This window comes from Sceloporus occidentalis, unplaced genomic scaffold (genome assembly GCF_023333645.1).
Source record: "Sceloporus occidentalis isolate IW3139 unplaced genomic scaffold, rSceOcc1.0.p SCAF_1, whole genome shotgun sequence".
NCBI lineage: Eukaryota > Metazoa > Chordata > Lepidosauria > Squamata > Phrynosomatidae > Sceloporus > Sceloporus occidentalis.
Window position 1 is genome coordinate 187,845,133 of NW_028316981.1, and position 23,310 is coordinate 187,868,442.

Here is a 23,310-nt window from a genome sequence, read left to right on the forward strand (position 1 = left end):
TGTAAAAAAGGTGCTTCTTTGTCAGAGCCTTTGTTAACTGAGGTATGCCTGTAATTACATTTCAAAAATATACATGAAAACAGATTTGAACAAGAATTAAATAGCTTTACTCTGAAAAATGTGTCTTCATGAACTTTATCATATCTTCTGGAATGTATTTGTGATTAAAAACATACAGATGGATATGACATTTGTTAGCTTTGCACAACAGTAGATTAGTATAAATTAATGGAAAGTGGGTGGAAGAGGTAGAGCAACAGCGGGGCCTTTGTATACGCTGGGGATCCGTTTCTGACACCACCACCTGCGTATAGGAAAAACCACGGGACCTGAAGTCCCATTGATTTCAATGGCTGCATGTGTGCTGCAGGCATGTGTGCCATTTTGTCACGTCCGCATACAGCAAGCTCACGTATAATAATAATAATAATAATAATAATAATAATAATAATAATAATATTTATTTGTATACCGCCCTCTGGCAAACCAATCCGGGCGGTTAACAACAGTAAAATATAAAATATGACAATTAAAAACACTTTATCCCTCCCCCCCTTAAGACAGTATTAAACAGTATAACATATTAAAACACAATATCAATGCATAAAAACAACAATAAAAAACTAAAAACCCTGATATCCCTCTGTTGATCCTCAACCATCACTAAGATGGGGCCACGGGAGGAATGAGGGAATCAGGGAACCTGGGCCGGGATGGTTAATCTGGAAAGGCCGGTCGGAAGAGATCCGTCTTGACCGCTTTTTTAAAGCTGTCTAATGATGTTATCTGACGGATCTCATCCGGCAGGTCGTTCCAGAGTTTGGGGGCGACAGCAGAGAACGCCCTCTGGGAGGTCGCCGCAAGCCTAGATTTTAAAGGCTGTAGTAAGTTCTTCCCAGAGGACCGGAGAGCGCGGGGAGGATTGTACGGGAGGAGGCGGTCCCTGAGATAGCTTGGACCCAAGCCATTTAGGGCTTTAAAGGGGCAGGCAGACTGTACTATGGCACTCAGTTTAATTACTGCAATATTAGAATGATATATTTGAGTTACACTGCCCCATTTGTGTACCCTGGATAGTATGCCTCATGTGATGGCCTCTCCTCTTTTCTGCAGGCATTTTTTGAAACAGCCAGTTTGATGAGCCAGGTCTCCCACATCCACTTGGCCTTTGTTCATGGAGTCTGTGTACGGGGCTCAGAGAGTAAGTATTAACTACTACTGTTGAATGGCTCATTCCTGCCCATCTGACTCTTTGAGATATAGCTTTCTTGCTTTCTAAGCTGCCTTGCAAATTTCATTATTAAACCATTGCTGTTCTCTGGTTTATTGTCCTTTACGTAGCACCATCTCCCTCCCTCCCTCCCTCCCTCCCTCCCTCCCTCCCTCCCTCCATAAATCTCAGAAAACAGTGCTAGACTGACATGCCTTACCCATGTTTAATTCTATATTGCCAGGTTTCTTTGTGGGCCAATTTCCTTCCGCTTCCAGCCAGTGATTCATCCTCCTTTTGATGGATTTCTTAGAAGAACTAAAGTATCCCTTTCCTATTCCTGCCCATAGTTTGTAGAAGAAGGATGCTAAATCTTGTTTTGCTTCAGGATCCTCACTTTTCCATCTTTGCATGCTTTCAGATATAATGGTGGAAGAATATATTGAGCATGGACCCCTGGATGTCTTCTTAAGAAAAAACAAAGGACGGATAATGGTGGGATGGAAATTCACAGTTGCTGCACAGTTAGCCAGTGCCCTGAGTTATTTGGTAAGTCTCATGGAGTTGGGTTGGAGGGGAGCTCCTGCAGTTGGAACACTAATATACCTCATCCCCTGCTAAAACCTTGAGGTAGCTCCACTTGTTTCCTTGATTTACTTTATAATTAATCTATAGAATGCCATCATCTGTTGCTTCCCTCCTTAGTTCCAGGTACAGATTATCTCTGACAGTCTGATGTGGAAAACATTTCAGGTTTGCTTTTTGATACATTCTCAGCAAGGCAATGCTTTTTGCAAGAGCTGTACTGGCCTCTTAAAAGGAGCTGTCCATGAAAAATAAAAAGATCACTACACAGACTGTGATCACCCCTCCTCCATCTTTGTTCAAATGAGAAGTGGATTTATCTGGCTGATTTAGCTCAATTCTGATCCATTTTGCCTTTGAAGATGATGAGGCAATTTGATGGGGACTCCCAAATATTGGAAATCAGTATGTGGTTTTAACAGACTCTCCCTTGCTCTTCCCTTTCCTCCTCTTTCATTTCTTCCTCCCTCCCTTTTTTAAAACAACTTTTTACAATAAACTAATATAATTGCTTGGAAATCCTGACGGCTTTTATCTTTCTCTCCCCATTCTCCTTCCTTACTCCAAGGAGAAATGGATCTCTCTTAATGTAGCTTCATTCAAGTCCATTCTTATTCTTTATGACAAATATGAAGAGTTTGTGAAATTTCATGAGGACTCTAAGCAGCCTGCTATTTTAGGGCAATGGACTGAAGGGGAAAAGTGAGTCCTATCTTAATCAAAAATGATAAAGAGAAGCAGCCAAAAGTATTTTAACAACTAAATTAAAATCTCCTTGCCATCTTTTTTATTGAAAAATAATTCCTCTACAGAAAAGCAGCAGCTCCTGTGCCTTCTATTGCTCTGCCGTCCTTTAAACGTTTTTAATACAAACAGCATCTAAAAAGAGCTTCGATTCCAGTCTGTTTCTAAGTGTGCAAGAGACTGCATGAGAGGAATATCTGCCAATAGAAGAGTTTTAAGATTTCCAATTTAGAGGGTAGTCCTCAACAAAAAGCTATTGACTTTGGTGGAACTTAGTTCTGCAAAAGTGTTTTTAAGACTGCATGATTAATTATAAGATAGTGAGAGGGAATGGAGAAGAGAGAAAAACATGCAGTCTTGTGTTGTGGTCTACAGTCTCAAAATGATGATCATTATCATAAACACTTAGAATAGTAAAGATTTGTCTTAAAAGTGAAAGGGATCACTGTGTGAGGAGGGCCTGTGTTTGGAAATGGCTTTTTCTATTTCTCTTTCTCCTTTCATAGATCTTTTTACTTCTTATTGGTTACCTTCACCTGCACATATAAGTTTTAGTCCCACAGTAATGCCATTGTTAATTAGACATCTTTATACTTTATGCTGTGAACATGGAGGAGAACTGTATATGTAACTGGCATAAAATATCTGCTGTTAATAACCAGAACAGACCATTAACACTGCAATTTGCCATTCCCAGAACTAGGTCAACAATTTTGTGCCATAGTGGTATCACAAAGCAATGGTCTCTGATTTGTAAGTTGGAAACCATGAAGCTGGAACTATGTTGCAATTTGACAGCAGATTGGCGATGGAGTCCTCCGTGTAAAAACCATAAAGCTCTATTACTTGAATCTGTGTTTTATTACAGTGGAACATGAAGTGCTGGATCCATTATTCTTGCACCGCAGGCCGTTGGCATGAGTTATGATTTGATGCCAGTGCTGTGTAGTTTATATACATAAATGAAGTGCATTGAGAAGGATCTATAGTCCTCCCTCCATTCTTGCAGACTTAGGATCTGCGCCCCTTGATTATCCACAGGGGACGAATGGAGGGAATTAAAATGGTGTGCATGCCCATGGTGTGCATGCATGCCCCTGGGGGAGCGCGCCTCCATTCAAGCCAATGGGGCTTGAATATGTGCGGTTTTCCATTTTCGTGGGGGTAGGGGTTCCAGAACAGATCCCCCCGTGAAAATGGAGGGAGGACTGTATTTAAAACTTTTATCAGTCACTAGCACTCAGTAAAATAGGTAAAGATATGATTTGGTGATTTTTGTGTGTGTAAAGATTGACCAACTTATAAATTGACTAAGTTGAAAAGCATGATATTGACTAGTTCTGGATGCAGTGGCAATTGGAGAACTCAGAAGAGAAGGCAACAGAGAAAGAACTCTGAGACTAAACAGTTGATAATGTTAGGGAGAGATCTTGAAAGGCAAGGAGAATCTGCCTGAAAGTGACAGAAGATGTCTAGTACTGATGGAAAGAGGGGCCACGAAGGAACCTGTATGTTGGCAAGTGTAAAGAACCATGGTTGGAACAGAAGACTGCTTTTCTGGCCTAGCATTTTGCTTGTTACAATTTGTTATTTACAGTGGCAATAGTGCGATGGATCAGATTTAAGATCTGTTGAAAACCATTCTTTCTCCCATTGCAAAAGGTTGGTCTTATTCTGTTCAATGGAGGATTGCTTCTGATATAAAACCATCTGTTTCCAAAGGATCTCTGATCTATTTTGTCCTAGTGTTCCTTTCCATTTAATATGTCATTACCTTGGCTGCGCAAATTGTGATCTCCTGCACTTATTGTTCTGTGCCCTCTACCCTACCTCTCCCAGTCATGCTGCCACTGACTTCCTGGGAGTGTTTGGATCATTTGGGCTTGATCTCCCTTATAAACGCTTTTCTGTCTTATACCACTTTTAACTTGCCAAAGCATTTCCCAAAGAATTCTTGGAGTTGTACTTTGTCACTGTTAGAACTTTCCTTTCTTATTATCCCTGGGGAGAAGAATCACTGTTAAACCAGTCTAAAACTGTCTTATTCTTATATGTTCTTGGAGTAGCAGAATTATATGACTGGAGCACCTATAAGTTCCACAGCCAAATAAATTAGAGCATCACAGGACTGGAGATGCCTATTCATTGCAAAACTGTATGGACATGGTGATCCTAACTTGAGACACAGATGTGAACTGACATCCCTCTTTGACGCTCTTCTGAGCCTGTGTTGACTTGGAAATGGTGTAGTTTTTAAAGGCAGACTTATTTTACCTGATGTAATGAAAGGACACTGAGCCACGGATAGTAAACTAGTTACTTACTAGAGATTCTTAGAGAAAAGATTCTCTAGGCATTTGTAGGTCCTTCTTTGTAGTCAAGAAGCTTCCTATTTAGTGCTTAACTGTCCCATGAGGAAACTGAGACACATTAGAACAGTAGAACAACCAAGCTGCTAACACAGAATTTGGGGTGATGCTTTCCTCCATTTCCTGCTGTTGAGCAGAAGTCTTCCTTCTGGAATATATGTGACAGATGTCAGAGATGGATCTTTTCACAGATTGCCTTTATATGTTTGTTGAAACAGGAAGGCAAAAATCTGGTACACGGCAATGTATGTGCCAAAAACATCCTGTTGGCCAGGAAAGGCTTGGAAGATGGCTTGCTGCCTTTCATTAAGCTCAGCGATCCTGGAGTCAGCTTCACTGTGCTCTCCCGGGAAGGTAGGTCATCACTTTTAATACTGGGAAGCTTGTTTTCTTGTCGTAGATACTTTTGATGCATGTAGCTTGGTGGGATTAATTTTGACACATAATTACAAGTTACACAGCATTAAAAGGTGGCAGTCTTTTGCATTTGTGTCAAAGGTTACTTCCCCAAATAGTATACAGTTGGTTCTCCAATTTGCGGTTTTGACTGTTGCAGATTTGATTATTTGCAGATTTTATTTATTTATTTATTTATTTATTTTATCCCGCCTTTCTCCCAAAAAGGGACCCAAGGCGGCTTTCACAGTATAAAAACACATTAAAACAACATTTTTAAAACCAATTAAAATAGCCTAATTAAAGCAGTAAAAAGTTAATTTTTAAAAAAACATGAAATTTAAACATACAAAGGTTAAAAAATAATCTAAACCACCACCACCTCCAATAAAATCAGGCCTGCATGATTTTAAAAAGTTTGCTGGAATAAAAATGTTTTTGTTTGATGGTGAAAGGTCAGCAAGGAGGGGGCCAGCCTAGCATCCCGTGGAAAGGAGTTCCACACGGTGGGAGTAGCCACTGAAAAGGCTATCTCTCATAGCCTCACCAAATGAGCCTGGGATGGTGGTGGGACCAAGAGAAAGCTTTATCCAGAGGATCTTAGAGCTCTAGGTGGTTCGTATGGGGAGATACGATCTCTCAAATAGTCTGGACCTAAGCTCTGTAGTTAATATATGCTCTCCAGGAATCTGTAAATCCTCTAGCCCAACTCTGCCCAAGGTTGGCCATAAAGTTACACTAGAGAAAACACTTCTTTAAGCATTTGTAGTGCAATTCTGTGATCAGTGCCTGCCAGATGTTGGCCATGGCCAACATCTGGCAGGCACTGATCACAGAATTGCACTACAAATGCTGGAAGAGATTCCTAGAGAGGTGTTCTCTCAGGTAAAGTGTTGTTTTTTATTTACAGTTGTTTCACTTTCACAGGGCTCCTAGAAGGTCCCACTGTATTACCTCTGTGTGGAAATACTTTTCCCTGTATGTCTCATGGTTTGTTGGTTTTTTTGGATTAACGTTCCTTTTCCAGTTGTGATTCAGATTTGCTCCTGTAAAAGCAAGTGTGATTTCAGAAGCAACCTTGCTACTTGTCTACTTCCTAAAATAAATGCAAGCATTAAAACACTTCTAGATTCTATAGCACCTTTGAAGAGAAACAGGATTCTCTTGGATCTTTCTCCTGGGCAGTTGGCATATGGTTTTCATGCTATGAAGCCTTACTAAATACAGTGTCCCCAGCTAAGACCAGACCAGACCAGAGGGCTCTGTCTTAACAAGCGATTGGCCAGATGTTCTAGAAAAGCACATGAGCAGAGCATAATTAGGAAGTGCCACATGCTGTTTGCTCCCAACATTGTTCCTGACAACTATATTGTGTATAGACACACAGCCAAGCAAGATGTGAGAGGAGCAAAATGTGCTTTCTCACATCAGCTCTATTCATATATAAAGTTGGGGATGAATAGAAGTTGGATCTGTTGTTTACAGGAAATAAGCATATGGAAGGGGGAATTCAACTCTTCCTTATCCCACCTTTTCAACCCTTTATTGCATCAGGTACTTTTCCCCCTAGCCAATCCACTGCCATTATTGGAGTTGAGCTGTGAATGGTAAAGGAAAGAATGGCTAGGAAAAGAGTTGTTGTATTACTCTTTGTTTGAAAACTGAAGACATAAATTTTGCCCTCTTTCATATCTAGTTTGGCTCATGAAGATTCCATTTAGATCTCTGGAGAACAGGTCATTGATAGATCTTTTATTTGAAATTGTCTGACTCTTTGTAATAATCATTGTCGCCCATCACACTTTGTGAATTCCACAAGCTGATCATATGCTATCTGAGGTAGTGATTTTTTTCTCTTGTCCTGAAATAATCTGCCAGTTGGTTTTGTTAGATGTGAATTTCACGATTTGTACATGAATTTTCTTCGGCTGCTACAGTGCAGCAAATCTGTAAATGAGGGAAGATGCCTGCTTCCTCTGCAGAACTGAAACTTTGCAGAATATGCTAGCTGTAGCCTTCAGCCTGATTTCTTGTGGCCTTTGTCTTAACTTTCAAAAGCTCTGCAAGTGATCAGACCAGATCCAAGCAAGCAACAACAGTAAAACAATAGTAGAAGAGGGTGGTAAGGGGGAGGGGGAGGAGGAAAGGACCTGGTTTGACCATCACATCCACATCACCTGTCAGAGGGAATGCAATACACCTTCTGTCTGAAAAGAAACAACCCAGTGCTGCTAAATACTAACAATACAGCAGTAGGATAAGATGAGACAACTCAGATAGTGACGGCCACACCTCAGACCAAATTCTAAGGAGCAATTGCTGACCAAGCAGAGGTGAAACATTTAGTCTGAGATTCTCAGTCATGAAGCATATTATGCAGGAGAATTTTCCTGTGTTTGGTGATCAGATCTACTAGAGCATCTTGCCCTCCCCCTTAAGGTGGGGGTGGGAAAGGCAAGTAGTCCTTGTTCTCAGTGAAGTGGTAATCTGTGGCTGGGCTGAAGAATTTCAGGGAGGGTGTTACAATGCATTATAAAATTATACAAAGCATTCCTTGTCATACATTATGCCAGAGAAAAGGATTTCTAGTCTGGGAATCAGCAAAGTGTTGCCCATGGGCCACATGTGGCTGCATCCTATTCTTTGTTGTCCTTTAAATTCTGACTAGAACATCCCCAAACCTCCCCCCCCCCTTTTTTTTAAAGGGTTATCTTTGCCTACCAAATGGCCAAAAAAAAAATCCCCACTCCAAATGCTTCCACCATTCCTACCATAAAAAATCTGAATTGAAAGTGGAAATGATATGATCTTATTTTTGGTTTTATTTGGCATGGCAGTGTGAGCCACTGGGGTTGGAGGGTGTGTGAAAAATGGACCTCACCCCCAGGATAGTTGCCAATTCCTGTTCTAGCCAGGCCTTGTCCCTGGCATGCTGGTTTTCCAGGAAGAAGCAATTGTTTTCCATGCAGGAGGTTTTCATCAAGTGACTCACAACACACCCCAGCTGAAATGGTACAGCTCAAACTGGGTTTAATGCCTTGGTGAAAACTAGGCCAAAGTCCTTAAGTTGGGGGGAGGCCACCTTACACAGTTGGGAAGCTGCACACAATATCGTAAACTATTCCTTGATAGTCTTTTTGGATTAATTCATTTTATTTATCAGACTTAAAAGTTCTGTTTGCCTTCATTAAAACACTCCAAGTGACATCTAAAATAACACTAAAAGCAATAAGATAACATTAAAACCAACAGCAGGACAGCTTCCTTTAAAACCAATTCAGCACTGGAGAATTAGCAGCATTTTTTTGAGCATGAGAAATATCTACTTTTTTGGTATTCTTTTTTCTTTGATTTTATAGCTGCCCCTTTTCTAGCTTTCCAAGCCATTGCCTTCCCTTCAGTCTTATGTGGAAAATGTAGTGAATTTTATAGGTGTTATTTGACCAACTTAGTATCTTCTAAGAACCAAATAGAGGCCTGTTACAGACTGCCAAAATAAAGCTGCTTCGGGTCTCTTTGGAGCTATGCTGTTTAAATGATGCATGCATCCTAAGAATCTGGAAGCTGCACCAAAAGCTGCACTCCGGTGCTTAGGAATAGAATGTGGCTTTGGTGCAACCTCCAGACTCTTAGGACCCATGCATCATTTAAATAGCATACCTCCAAAGAGACCCGAAGCAGCTTTATTTTGGCAGTCTGTAACAGGCCTTAGTTTCCAAATGTAAGCCTTATTATTATTATTATTATTATTATTATTATTATTATTTAATGTTTGTTTATATAGCACCATATATTTGTATGGCACTTTACAGGCATTGTCAAAACAGCATATATAATCATCATTGCATGGTGGAGGAACAAGTGTGTATCTTTTAGGTGAGGAATTGCATGAATCAAGTAACCTACATACAAAGATGTTCATGTGTAGTACCAACACCACTCTGGAGAGCCTTGTGAAAACTATGAATAGTTTTCCCCACTTCCTTGATGAAATCCACAACATGTATGACACATACTGCTTGTCACTTGCACATTCATCTGTATGTTCGTGGTTAGACAGGTTCTCATTTTTTATTTATTTCTCTCCTTGCAAAGAGCGAGTGGATCGGATCCCCTGGATTGCTCCAGAGTGTGTCAGAGATGTGAGCAACCTCAGTACAGCAGCTGACAAGTGGAGCTTTGGTACCACATTGTTGGAAATATGCTTCGATGCAGATGTACCTCTAAAAGAACGCACCCCTTCTGAGGTAACATTTGCTGTGTTCCTTTTTTGCCTGTGAATACCTATGTGTGCATCTCTTGTTGCAGGATTGAGAACGGGGGCCCTGTAGAAAGTGGTTGTCCTAATCCACATCCTAGCCACATTTGGGGATACATCTGCTGCAAAGGAAGTACTGACACCACCTCTTGTCACTTTTTTGCTGTCTTCATTGCTCAAACCATGGACCACCTCTGGGAGGAAGAGAAGGTTGTGCAGGAAATAATGGTGGTGCTGGTCTGCTGTTGACTCTGGCTTACTTGTCTTACATGTGTTATCTAGAATTTTACACTAAAGAACTTAACATATTCTCTGACTACAATATACAAATGAAATTATCCATGAAGCTAATTGTTGTGAGCTAGGAAAATCCACAGATACAGACTTACTGGGTAACTGTAGGCAAGCTACTGTTGTCTCAGTCTCATCTGTATTAGGGGGATGGTAGTACTATTCTACCTTATAAGGATTATTGAGGCTAAAGGACATCATCTTCATTATCTATGAATTGTGCAATATTACATGTGTCTGCTCAGATGTATGTCCCATTCAATTCAGTGGAGTTTATTGCTAGGTAGTTTGGAACCAGATTCCAACCTAATTTGCTCTTTCAGTACTTTTTTAGTGGAGGTCTAAAACTGCTTGATTCACATTCTATTTTCTGGTTGTAAATTTAGTTGAGATTGGCTTCTTACAGCATTTTTCTCGTGATATAAGACATTTTGTGCATGGTCTAGATTAATGGGGAGCTAGGGATGAATCCCTGGAATGGTTATTATAAGTCTCTCAATGACCATAAGAAAGTAGCCACCAGTGGGGTACCGAAGCCTTGGTTACACATGCTTTATTTTAAAACACGATTAACTGCTGATGAGGACAAGAGAGTTTATAACAAAATAAATGTTTGGAGATTCTTTGTGCGAAGTTTGACTTAGTTTGTGAAATACACATTTATCCATAAAACTATTCTTCCTGCAGAAAGAGCGTTTCTATGAGAAAAAACATCGCCTTCCAGAACCATCTTTTAAAGAATTAGCTACTTTAATCAGTCAGTGCCTGAACTATGCACCTGGAGAGCGGCCTTCCTTCCGGACCATTCTGAGAGATCTTACCCAGCTGCAACCACATAGTAAGGATCTTAGAGTATGCTGATAGCAACAGTTCCATAAACCTATGAAACAATGTACTTATTCTCGTTATTTACTAACTCTGAGCCACTCAGTCCCTACAAGAGGACAACTGTAAACCAGGCTGATTAAAAATGTGGTAACAGTTAACTGGCTGTGCTTGCAACCTAATCACAGTTTGCTAAATTGGTTTATGAATGAGCTGAGGGTGTAGAGATCAAAATATAAAGTACAATATAATGTTGAATGCAGAGTAGCGAGACAGAAAAGTTCAAACACAAAAAAGTGAGAATTAAATGTAATGCAGAATGATAAGATCTAGTAGGACAATATAAAGAAAGTGTAAATAATTAACTGCTTAGGGTAAGGTGATAGTTGGCTTAAATGGGGAATAGAAAAGCTTTAAAGCTACTAAATGTTATTCTCTTCCATTATTGGATTCTAATAAGGGTTACTTATTCGTTGTGTGGTATGCACAATGCTGTTACCCTTTCCCTATCACAATATTATAGATTTCATAAGTTTGCCTTGTATGTTTTGAAGTTTCATTTTGTTTTCCTCTATGTCTTGTACATCTCACTGGTTGGTCCCCAAGTCTATCCTCTTATTTTTCAGACCCTCTTGATATCACCTCTGTGAATCCTGAATTTCCTGTATCTGACCCTACTGTATTCCAGAAGCGCTACCTGAAGAAGATCAGAGATCTGGGTGAGGTAAATTGCCTTTGTTTTTATAAAATAAAGCATTGCTAGTTTCTGCAATTCATACCAAGTAGAATTGAGATAAAAGCCCTTCATGATTAATCTGTTTCTATGTTGTGCGATTTCATTCTACCAATATTTGAATCTGCTCCACACTTGTTAAAATTGATGCACATATAAAATTAGTGTGTCAGGAAATAGCTAGCACAGAACATTCTTTGGAGATGCTTGGTTTGTATGCCTACAGAGAATGTTATATATGGAAGCATTCAAACATTTAGTCCTTGTCCACCTGCAACTCAACATGTTATAGATGAGAGTGTGACATGTTGTTTTGACTTTCATAAGAGATATTCAATCAGTCATATAAATACATGAATTATGAATGGGATCCCATTCCTGACTAGTTTTGCCCTTGCCAAAGTGGTTGCATGCTTGTAGTTTGTATGAAGACCTCTGTGCAGTATAGATGTATGCACATGGATTCCTACATTTGAGTAACGCTGAATGTCCAGCCACTAGGAGATCATGTTGACATTTGGGGATGTGCAGAGCAGGTGTATTTCTGCTTCTGCCTCATGTATTTACTGGATTGATTAGGTAGACAAGGTCTGATCATCTGTACAGTGAGAGTGAAAAGATGAGAAGATGTGTATTTTTCAATACTAATGAACCTATTAGAAGCAAACTTTGATTTCACCATCCAGACTGTTGGGCAAACCATGATTTATAACTGTTTTGGATGCTTTAGTTTTTGGTCTAGTTTATTATTCCAATCTATCAGTGGCAGTAGTCTCCAGAGGCTGAGCAGCAGCAGATTTCACAGTAGTTTGTATTTACATCATATCCAATTATGGTTTGCTGGTTTTTATTCTTTCTGGCTAGCTGATTACAAACCATTGATTTATCAGTTCATGTGTCACACCGAATAATTGGTAAGTTTGTGTGTCCATTAATCATCATGGCTGAGAATGGCTGCCCAACATGACTTTATAGGTGTTCTCCCCACTGTCAACTTCCCCTCAATCCTGCCCCTGTAGTACGATCTGTTTGGTAAATTGTGTTGATTATCTTATTGATTGAATGTGCTAGACATTGCAATAGGTTGTATGGGCTATGAAGTGTGATTACAAATATAATCACTGTCAGCTGTAGAAAAACAGAACAACAACAACAAAAAAGGGTACAAGTAGATATGATTTTCAGTGTGTTCTGATAAGCTCTTTATTGAGGGAACTTTATTCTTAAAAATACTTGGTGATAACACCAATGCAATACTGCCATGTTTGTTTAATCAAGTTTATTTTACCATAATAAATTATATGCCTACTGTTTATTAAGGGATTTCTTCACTGGGTTGGAAACATGTGCAGTGGTCTTCTGTCATTATTACTGTGAAATGTTCTCAGTTCATACTTGTCTGTGAAATCTATTATTTGGCTTACATTAGTGCTGATTGGGATGCTGGGCAAAAGTGATCTTTTCATCAGATTAATTTCTGTACTGGCCTGTGGCAGAGGATTGTTTCTACATGGGAACATTCTTGAGATCATTTCTTTTTCCATTACAACCATTCAAGCAGTGAACTCTCCAACATAAATAAAAGTAAAATGTTTGTCTTTTGAAATATCACATCTCTTTGTTGTTTCCTTCTTTCTCATTTGTCTAGGGTCACTTTGGCAAAGTGAGCTTGTATTGCTATGATCCCACCAATGATGGCACAGGGGAGATGGTGGCAGTGAAGTCATTGAAATCAGGCTGCAGCCAACAGCTGCTGACTAGCTGGAAAAAGGAAATTGAGATCCTGAAAACCCTCTACCATGAGAACATTGTCAAGTACAAGGGCTGCTGCAGTGAGCAAGGTATGAGCTCTGCTGAGTTGGCACCTTAAGGCCTGGGTGTCAGGGGGCTTAGCATAGAGGTGCTTTCAGGCAGGGAAGATTACAGAGGAAACACCTTCTCTTCTACTCCATTTTCAATTATTACCAGAATTCACAGGGTCTGTTTATCTTTAACAGAAGATCGGGCAACATATCTTTTTTTTACCTCTTCCCCAGTACTGCTCCCCTTCCAGTATTTGTAATTCATTGTTTCTGTCCAGGGAACAACTGCTTGAAATGTTTTTTAGGAATTCTTGCATCTGTATGTGACTGGACTTGGAACTCCAAGAATCCTTGATTTTTATAGCCAGCTCAGGCTTAGCCATAATGTATGCCTTTGATCTAGTAGCTAGCTGTCAGGCACCATTCCCACTAAGAGAGGTGGCATGCAACCTTTTGGGAGTCACAAATGGCATACCATGAATTGTAGGGAACTTACCACATTTATGTAAGTGGTATCTTGCAGTGCAAAAAATAAAAGTAGGAAGGTACCCCCTTTCCTCTCACCTCCTTTCCTTCCCTCATCTGTCAACCATCAATTTTCTCTTCCATTCATTCTCTGTCTCACCTACTCCCCTGAACACAAGCATCGATTGTGACATCCATTGTGCACCTCCCTTCCTGGAATCCTGCCAACAGCCCACCTGTCTTTTCCACTGTAGCTCCCATCCTCCCCACTTATCCTTTTACTACCTGTGATTTCCAGGATTTATATTCCACCTTTCTCCACAATGGGATTCAAGGCGGGCAATGTCATGGACTTTTGGTGAAAAATGTTGTTCTATGAATTAAGTAATTTAGTTGTGTATGTATTGTGCTACAGAAGTAATCAGGTAAGGAGATGGTAGGAGGGGAATGTTGAGAGAATGTTGAGAGTCTGAAGGGACTTGAAGAAGGTTGGTGATAGGCAGTTATTTTGGGAGATTGTAGAGTGGAGTGTGGAGTGAATTAATGAGGATGAGTGTTGAGAGTTTAGGAATTAATGAGTGGGGTATTATTATTATTATTAGTAGTAGTAGTAGTAGTAATAGTAGTAGTATCCTGCTCTTTCCCCAGAACTGGGACCCAGAGCAGCTCACAATATTAAAAGAACAAACAGTACAATTAAAACATAGAAAAGTGGTACATTAAAATAGAATTAAATTGTTACAATATTACAATAGATTGCTTATTAAAGGAATAAAAAACAATTTAAAAGATAAAATTGTTTTAAAAAACTTAAAACAATTAAGAAGCAGCATTAACTAGAAGAAGAGTGAAAGTGAACTACAGTACTTGTTTTAAATGTATTGATGTATTAATCTATTTTGTTATGTTCAGCTTCTGTTAATGAAGCAAAGATTGGGTTCAGACATGGTGCCTGTGATGACAGCAGTGCACAGAGAAAGTCGATGTCCAATGGGGGTAGAGAAGTTGCATAATAACCTACATAGCAACCTTCAGGATATCTAATAGATTTCCACAGTTGGTGACCACAGCAGTGTGACAGGAGGCAGTCCTTACATTGGTGGCAGAGTTGTGGATGAGGGAAAGCCTCAGTCTTGGTAGCAGCAGTGGAATTTGTGGAATTCGTCATCACTTGTGGTGCAGGGGAGATTTAGGCAGAACATTACATCTAGTTGGGAAAAGTGATGGAATAAGGGAAAAGGGGAAGAACCTGCATGGTGTAGCGAACTGAACATTAGACTAGGACTCTGGGGAACAGGGTTTGAATCCTGGCTCACAGAATCATAGAGTTGGAAGAGGGCCATTCAGTCCAACGCCCTGCCATACAGGAAATCTAAATCAAAGCATCCTCGACAGATGGCCATCCAGCCTCTGTTTAAAGACCTCCAAGGAAGGAGACTCAACCACTCTCTGAGAAAGTGTGTTCCACTGTCGGCTCAGTCATGTAAATTCACTGGGTGACCTTGGATATGTCATACTCTCTCAGCCTCAGAGGATGGCAATGGCAACTCCCCTCTGAAGAAACTAGCCAAGAAAACTCAGTGATAGGTTTGCCTTAGGGTCACTATAAGTCAGAAACGACTTGAAGGCACACACAACAGCAACAAAGGGGCAGGACCTTCACCACAGCCTCGTGGGTTCTTATAATCCTTTCAGAAAAACATTCTCCCAAAGAACAGAAACAATGGATACAGCAGCCCTACAACAGACTATGTTATATAGAGTACCAAGTGATAGCCTCCCTCTATCCCCATTAGCTCTCTGATTGTAGTTGCCAAACCCTGAAGCTCCCATAATTGTTAATCATAGGCCATGCAGGCAAGAAATTAGTAAAGTAGTAAACTAACCTCTGGAAATCCAAGTTTGGAAACCACTGTGCTAGATGAAATGCTGACATGCATACTCAGAGGGATAATTTCAGCTGTTCCTTATAGGCCCCTAGGGCATATTGATAAATTGGTAGCCCCAGTAAGTAAGTAAGAAGATCCCTCCCTCTCTGCCATCTGATCTCATCCAGCCTCAGAGGGAGAGAAAGGCCAGCTAGATCCATCAAGATCCATCAAGTAAGAAGACACGCCCTCCCTCTAGTCCACCTGCCATGGTCCAGGCCTCAGAGGGAAAGAAGAACAGCTGGACTTATTCCCCTTCTCACTGCCTTTCCCTTCTCCTTTTGTGTCCTATCTTTTTAGATTGTAAACCTGAGGGCAGGGAACTGTCTAATTAACTATCTGTAAGCCTTTCTTGAGAGCCTTTCTGGCTGAATATCAGGGTATAAATACAATAAATAAATAAATATGTAAGACGCCATGCTGAAGACATGAGGGGAGAAATGACATGCAGGATGAGAAGGCTTTGAAGGGTGGCTGGGGCACTCAGTGGGTGCATGGGCCCTAGCATAATATATTTTTGTGCGCTATAATAATATATTTTGGGGTTTAAAAGATAGATGACATAAAGTACATGACAAGTAACAGTGCTTCTTTGGGAGCAAGAGAAATAATTTTCTAAAATGTTTGATTCTAGGAGAAAAAGTTGTGCAACTTATCATGGAATATGTGCCTTTGGGGAGCCTGCGGGATTACCTACCCAAGCACAATGTCAGCCTGGCCCACATTCTCCTCTTTGCCCAACAGATTTGTGAGGTAATGTCTCTCAGCCGGCAGATGTAAAAATTAATTTGGGCACAGACCCAGAAAATACAATATATTTGGGATCATGTATCCTGGTGTGGGATTGAAAGGACTCTTAATGGGTAAACAAGGGTAGGGGTCTGCATAAAAAATGGTTCTTTGGCTCTGGGAGAGGACTTTCCTCCCAACTGGAAGAACATGTGCTGAGATTCAGGATTCCTTGTTTTGATTTTATCCCAGTTTCTGATTTTTTGGCCTTCTTAATTGCAGAGTTAGGAAGGTAACCCGTTTTAAATTGTTTGTTTGTTTGTTTAGGGGATGGCTTATCTCCATTCCTTGCGCTACATCCATAGGGATCTTGCAGCCAGAAATGTCCTTTTGGAGAATGAGAATGTAGTGAAGATAGGAGACTTTGGGCTTGCCAAAGCTATCCCTGAGGGACATGACTATTACCGTGTCTGTGAAGATGGAGATAGTCCTGTATTTTGGTAAGTAAGCTGTCACAAAATCTTAACAGACATTTGAAGAGTATGAAGACTGCATTGTAACCCATTCATTTAGACAATGTCGTATGTTGAAAACAGAGGCAAAGTTCACAATGTGTTCTGCATTTGGAAAGCTTCAGTGGGAAGAGCGGCAAAATATTCTGAATGATAAGGAAACATCTTGAGCTATGAAACGTAAGAGCAAAAAGTAAGGTCTTTAGGAACTATATGCCTTTATATACTCAGATAACCCTTATTACCCTTTCCTCTGACTGAATGTTGCCAGCTTGTCTGGAAATGATTGATATTCTTCTAACGTGAGTGGCAACAGTTTCAAGCTTCTGTGGCTTATGCCTTGAAAAAGAAGGGCTCTAGGCTTACAGCGTACAAACACAGATAAAATGCAGATGCTTTCCAAAGAATCTGTCTTGGCTAGACTATGTAGAACTTGGTCTAGTTCAGCAAGGCAATATTCATGTTTTTATAAGCTATGACTATTACATGGAATGCCTGTTTTCCAGAGATGATGCAGTGCTGTGGTGTGTCCCACCAGGGATAAACAGAAGGGCCTGATGACTATGCTGCTCTGTGAGGTTTTCAGAAACACCTGATTGGTTGCTGTTGGAGACAGATTTCCAGACTAGATGGACTTTGCTCTGATCCAGCAAGGCAGCTTTTATGGCTTTTTATTAGCAATTCATCTGTGCTCTTTGGCTCTTTTCTATGTGCTGCAGGTATGCTGTGGAGTGCCTGAAGGACTGTAAATTCTACTACACCTCTGATGTCTGGTCCTTCGGTGTAACATTATATGAACTCCTGACACGGTGTGATTCTAGTCAGAGCCCTCCAGCGGTGAGTACAATCACTGGGGATACAAGAGGGTGATAAATGTTTGCTTAACAATGCCAAGGGTTGTGAAGTGATCTTAGTATGTTTCTGAGTCCTAAGTGCATCTCTCTGGATAACTGTACTCCAAGGCATTGGATGTGCTCCTTCAACTGTAGTTTAGTTGCCCAATGTGCTTCATACAGTGCTCGTTGTTTAGCCAACTATGATTGGCACATACACCATACATGTGCTGGCTGTTTTTTTGTTTTTGTTTTTTACAATATACACCAATTTGTTCAAGGGTTAAAAAATACCTACCTTATCCTAGTTTGTTTCCTACAGTCTCGATTAGTATTGATGCCTGGAAGAAAGAAAGCTTGTGCTATATGCATTTTCATAACCCTTGAAAAACAAGGTACACGTAACATGTGGTATCTTTATGCCTTCTTTCCAAGCACTTACTATAGATTTCTCCGTCTTGCATTAGAAATTCATTGAGATGATTGGAACAATCCACGGTCAAATGACAGTACTGAGACTTATAGAGTTGCTGGATAGAGGGAAAAGGCTTCCCATGCCAAAAGACTGTCCTGGTGAGGTGAGTCTGGTTCTGTTTTCTGTCTTTATTATATCAACTACAGAACAGGATACAGTATATGTTTCAAAGGTTGTTACTCTGTAGCAATAAGCAAGATAACAGTTCTGTGTTGCATTGATAGCTAACTGGCTAATACGACTGAAGCATTTTAGGGAGGAGCCTACTTTATCTGAAGTAGTGAAATCTTCCCATAAATGCTCTTGAAACTTGTTTAGCTTAGTCTCAAAGATACTACAAGATCCCTTTGCATCCTGATATTTTAGACTAACAGGACAAAGATGCTACAGGTTCTCTTTGTATATGGGCAAAATATGGGCAAAAATCTCAATATGTTCCCAGTTTGTCACAAGCTGCTTCCTTGATATGAACAGAAAATGCTGGAAATGTTGGCTTTTAAGAATGAAGGCTTGAACATTATATCTGAGTTGTGGTTTTCTGTATGTGGCATGTAACAATTAAATGTACTTATTTAGCCCTGTTGCAGTTAATACTGTAGGAATCCTGAAATGGAGATATATTAGAATTACATTGTCTGATTGTTGCCCAGTTCTTATGGCTGCAAGAATGTTGACCGTGGAATGGTTCGATTGTCATTTATTCCTTAATGTAATTGTTAGGATGTGTAAATGTCCTATCCTCCAAGTAGCTTTGAATATTTTGTAAGGTGCCATCCATACGACTGATGGGGCCAAGCTCCTTTGTTTCAGCAACACAATTGCATTGTGGGCCTACAGACTATTCTTTCTATGCTAGCTTTCTCTTCTTTATTCCATGTAACGGTTCTATTCTAAACCTGTGCTTGCTTCCACAGATTTACCGTCTGATGAAGAACTGTTGGGAACTGGAGTCTTCATTCCGCCCATCCTTCACAAACCTTGTACCCATCTTGAAAGCCTTCCATGAAAAGTACAGGGCCCAGGCCCCATCTGTTTTCAATGTGTGTTGAGCAAGATGCTGAGGTTCTCAACCAAAGACCATACTCTGATATGCACTATGTGTGCCTGGAAAGCCACAGTGCCATGGAAGCTGCTTCCAAGTATTGACATGCCTTGCAATTCTGACTTAATGTCATTTTGCTGTCTAGAGCCAGTGAAGAACGCTCCTGCTTTGTCAGGCTTTGCCTCTCACACATCCTCAAATGTGATGAAGTTCATGGGAACACCCATCCAGTTTTTCTTCCTGAACACAGGTAGCTTGTGCTTATGAAACAATCTCTGCTACTCTACCCACCCTTAGTCTTAGTGGTCCAGATGTCCGAGTGCAGGAAAGTGAGTGAATACCTCAGCTTCTTCAAACAGTTTTATGGTTTGCTGCAGAAGATATGCAGCTTGGATGAAAAGGTCATTGAGAAGAGAGCCTGGATATAACTTGTTACAGAAGATTCCTCTCTTGGACTGGATATGTAGCAAGCAGAATATTTAGTGCTGCCTCTGTTTAATAATCATGAGACTATCTGTCCCTTTCCTTGAATCTGTTTTCCAAGGAAAGGTGCTTTTCTGAGACTTGCCTTTAATCCTTTCATTCAAAGGAAATGCTTTGGACTCACAAAAACGTATGAACTAGCTTTTGCACCTAGTTTTTAGGTATTTCAGAGCTCTTAAATCTCTGAGATGCCACCATCCTCCACCCATGGTATAGCCATCTTTGCACTTTGCCTTTGGAGTAGACATTTGTCTATCTATTAGATGTCTGCTGTGGAACCAGAGGTGCTCTCAGCTGATTCGATGCTAGAGAGGTGAATATCTGATTGTAACTTTTATCCCCATATTGCAGTTATGGATTCACTGCAAAATGCTACCCCATGACGGCTGAAGAAGATACTCTGCTTTGTTCAGAAATACCTCTCCACTTAGGAGAATTCACCCCAGGCATCAGTTTCCTCCTTCTCTATGAACTTTCTCAGAGCTCACTGCTTTTTAGATGACATAAATGGACTTGCTCTTTTTGTTTTGTTTTGTACAAACCATTCTCCATCGTGTTGTTGGTCTGGAATCACCAACCAATACCAAAACTCTTCAGCACCTTCCTATACCGTGCTCTTGCCATCCAGAAACTTTGAGGTGTGTGTCTTTTGAAGTTGAAGTGGGTGGGGGAAAGAAAGCTACAAGCCTTAAATCATATTGAAAATGAACATAAGTAATGATAATGCCTTTGGCCAAAGACTTAGTTGCTGTTGCCCAATAACCATATTTTATGTAGCAAAATGTAATCAAGTTTTGACTTGTCTGTAAGTATTGATCCAGCTGGTAAGCCAGCATTTTGGAAAAAACAGGTGCCATCTACAGCTCAGATTGATCATGATTGTCTTTTATCTATTCTGTTTTTTAAATGTTTTCTTGCTTCCTAAGTCCCAGGAGCTCTTGTTTTCATTCCACTTGTTCCAAGTACCTCGGTACTTCATTTTTTGTCAAGCCTGCTTTGAATACAGCTAGCTCAGTTTTTGAAATCTCAGCAAATTGTTGCAGGTTCTAGATTTTGTTGCCTCCCCCCCCCCCAACCAGTACACCTTCAGTACTGTTTCCTGCCTTTGGCTGCGTCTGCACTGTAGAAATAATCCAGTTTGACACTACTTTAACTGCCATGACTCAGTGCTATGGAACCCTGGGAACTGTAGTTTTGTGAAACATTTGTGAGACATTTTGTGAGCTTAGGTGTCACAACAAACTACAAGACCCAGAATTCCCTAACACTGACAGTTAAAATGGTGTCAAACTGGATTATTTCTGCAGTGCAGATGCATCCCTATTAACCTGAGTCTTGGTCACTTATCTCCTCTCCATAACTGAGGATTGGTCTTGACTTCTTTTTTTGTGAATTTGAAATGGCAGGCAATTGATGAGCTTTGTCCTAGACTGTTTTTCCTTGGAGAAGGTTAGTTTTTGAGAAATATCTCCCACAAAAGGCTCATTATGTCACTAAAGGGTACTGTAAGAATTCACTTAGTGTTTCTTTTCTGTTCTTTTTCTGAGAAGATTGATCAAATATTAAGGAATGACAAACACAGGTGGTTAAAAATTGCACATGCGTTAATTGTGCTGTGAATGCCAGTTGTATGCTTCAGTTCTTCAGAGGCTTGGTATTGTTTCCAAGTGTCCACTTGGTTGAGGGCCACTTGAGTTTAAGAAAGGGAACGCATGAAAAGCTAGGAGTCGTCTTGAGCTTATTGCCCATTTTTACCCAAACAGTTTAATCCTTTGAACTCTTGGTTGGTATATGTGCTGACATGCAGCTCTTGAGTACCAAATGAAAGAATTAGAGGGAGAGGTTGCATATTTATTCTCTGGATATGATGTTTAATGCCTACTAAATATGGTAAGGGAACTTGTAGTACTGCTTGGATTTTTAAGAAGGGCACCTGGCAACGCTGCATACAAACTATCAGAAAAAACTGTAGGATCGCTACCTCTCTCACTCGATATAGCTTGACTGCATAAACATAGCTTTGAAACTCTTCAGGGTTGAGAGTCAAAATACATATTAGAATAGTACATAAACTGCAAGTGGGACACTTATGTTTTGAATGTATTTTGCCCCAAGACCTTAGTAAAGTCAATCAATAGCATCTAATAGTGGTTTGCTACCATTTCAGCTCCCACCCCTTCCTGGCCAACACACACCAGAATCCAGACCTATAAAACTAATTTTGTAAGCACCAAAAGAAAGCCATCCTGCACATCTTATGCCTGCTTGCTTAACTCATTTTTTAGGGTTTTCTGTAACTATGTGTTCATAAGAGGGCAGTCTTAAGAGCTGTTTATGTTGAGCAGCAGTGCCCTCCACTATCCCCATGGTTCTTGGCAGGTAGCAGTTTGCAATGGGTTTGGTGTGGATCAGTGTTTAAAGGAGACAAATACTTTGTGTAGGGACAAACCCAAGCTCTCTTTGCATGTTAACCTTTGAGGTTTTTGTACTAAAACATAAAAAGGTGGTTGTTACATGGACTGTTAATTCTAGAAAGACTTCTTTCAGTTTTGCAAGTCTATTGAAACAGTTGATATAAAAGATGAATAGATGTTTACAAAGTTCTTGGTGTTAATCACATTTATTCTTTTGGAGGACTGCATGACCACCTGTAGGTATATTTCTTTCAACTAGTCTTCTCTTCCCCTCCCCTGTACATTTTATTTCTGGGTACAGAATGGCATCCCGAGCCTGCACTACTAGCCCTGTCTCTGGAGTATGGAACAGTGCCACCTGTCTTAGCTGCCAAGTTACTTCTGGCCTACAGAGCTAAGCTGGAAAACTTCACAGCATTGTGCCTTTTTGTATCTGGAACTGCACTGAAGAATGGAGGCAAGGACTCCTCCCTCCCCAGAAGCATGGGCAAGCTTCAGCTCAGCCTCCCTTGCTTTATCTTGTGTCCAAAGCTGCTGTGTGCGTGTCTGTGTGCATGTGCAAGAGAGAGAGAGGGAGTGAGTCTATACATGTGTGAGAATGTGTTTGAGGAAATTCATTCATGGAAACCTGTAATGTGAATGTACTCTGTTCTAGTCTAGCAGTAGCTAGAGTCAACTATGTGTAATACAATACTGTGCTAATATTCTATAAATTTTCTTTAAATAAACACCATGTAACTTTTCATGGCTCTGTGGAGTTTTGTGGATTGCCAGCTATTTCTACTGGTGCTAGAAAACTGCCTTGTAGAATGCAATGGGATCTTGTAGCAACTTTGAAATAAATTGAAAGAAAGAAGCTGGTAGCATGAGCTTTCAGAGATTTCGGAAGAAGTTAGAACAGTATCGCACTACATTGTTAGAGTGGCATTATTCCATTTTGACCACTATGGCTGTCTCCTGTGGAATTGTGGGATTTGCAGTTTAGTGGGGAGCATTTAAAATGCTCAGCCAGAGAGCTATTAGGCCTCACTAAACTATAAAACCCAGAATCCCAGAGAAGGCAGCCACAGCAGTTAGAGTAGAATAGTACAGTAGTGCTATAACAGTGTAGTGTGATATTGATCTTTGTGTCAAAGATGCTTTTCGCGTACTGATTTTCCAGATTAACACAGTTATGGCTTTGAATTCTGCCCTGTAGAATCAGTATGTAGAGCGA

The 23,310-nt window shown here is 40.3% G+C and overlaps 1 protein-coding gene across 3 annotated transcripts in view; it reads left to right on the forward strand.

Moving 5' to 3' along the window:
• TYK2 (tyrosine kinase 2) overlaps positions 1–22,839 on the forward strand; it is a 62,740-nt gene extending 39,901 nt beyond the window's left edge. The window contains exons 13-25 of one of the 3 annotated variants that reach the window (XR_016272393.1): positions 1,114–1,201; positions 1,632–1,759; positions 5,127–5,262; positions 9,400–9,551; positions 10,541–10,691; positions 11,305–11,402; positions 13,060–13,252; positions 16,241–16,359; positions 16,663–16,835; positions 17,567–17,684; positions 18,148–18,258; positions 19,070–20,318; positions 22,396–22,839. Coding sequence is in view for 1 of the 3 variants with exons in the window: in XM_089487154.1 (XP_089343280.1) it covers positions 1,114–1,201; positions 1,632–1,759; positions 5,127–5,262; positions 9,400–9,551; positions 10,541–10,691; positions 11,305–11,402; positions 13,060–13,252; positions 16,241–16,359; positions 16,663–16,835; positions 17,567–17,684; positions 18,148–18,258; positions 19,070–19,204 (1,602 nt within the window). In the remaining 2 variants the exon portion in view is untranslated. Of the gene's footprint in view, positions 1–1,113; positions 1,202–1,631; positions 1,760–5,126; positions 5,263–9,399; positions 9,552–10,540; positions 10,692–11,304; positions 11,403–13,059; positions 13,253–16,240; positions 16,360–16,662; positions 16,836–17,566; positions 17,685–18,147; positions 18,259–19,069 lie in introns of all 3 variants that reach the window. The other 2 variants (XR_016272394.1, XM_089487154.1) reach the window with 2 other exon arrangements.
• Positions 22,840–23,310: the final 471 nt, after the last annotated feature.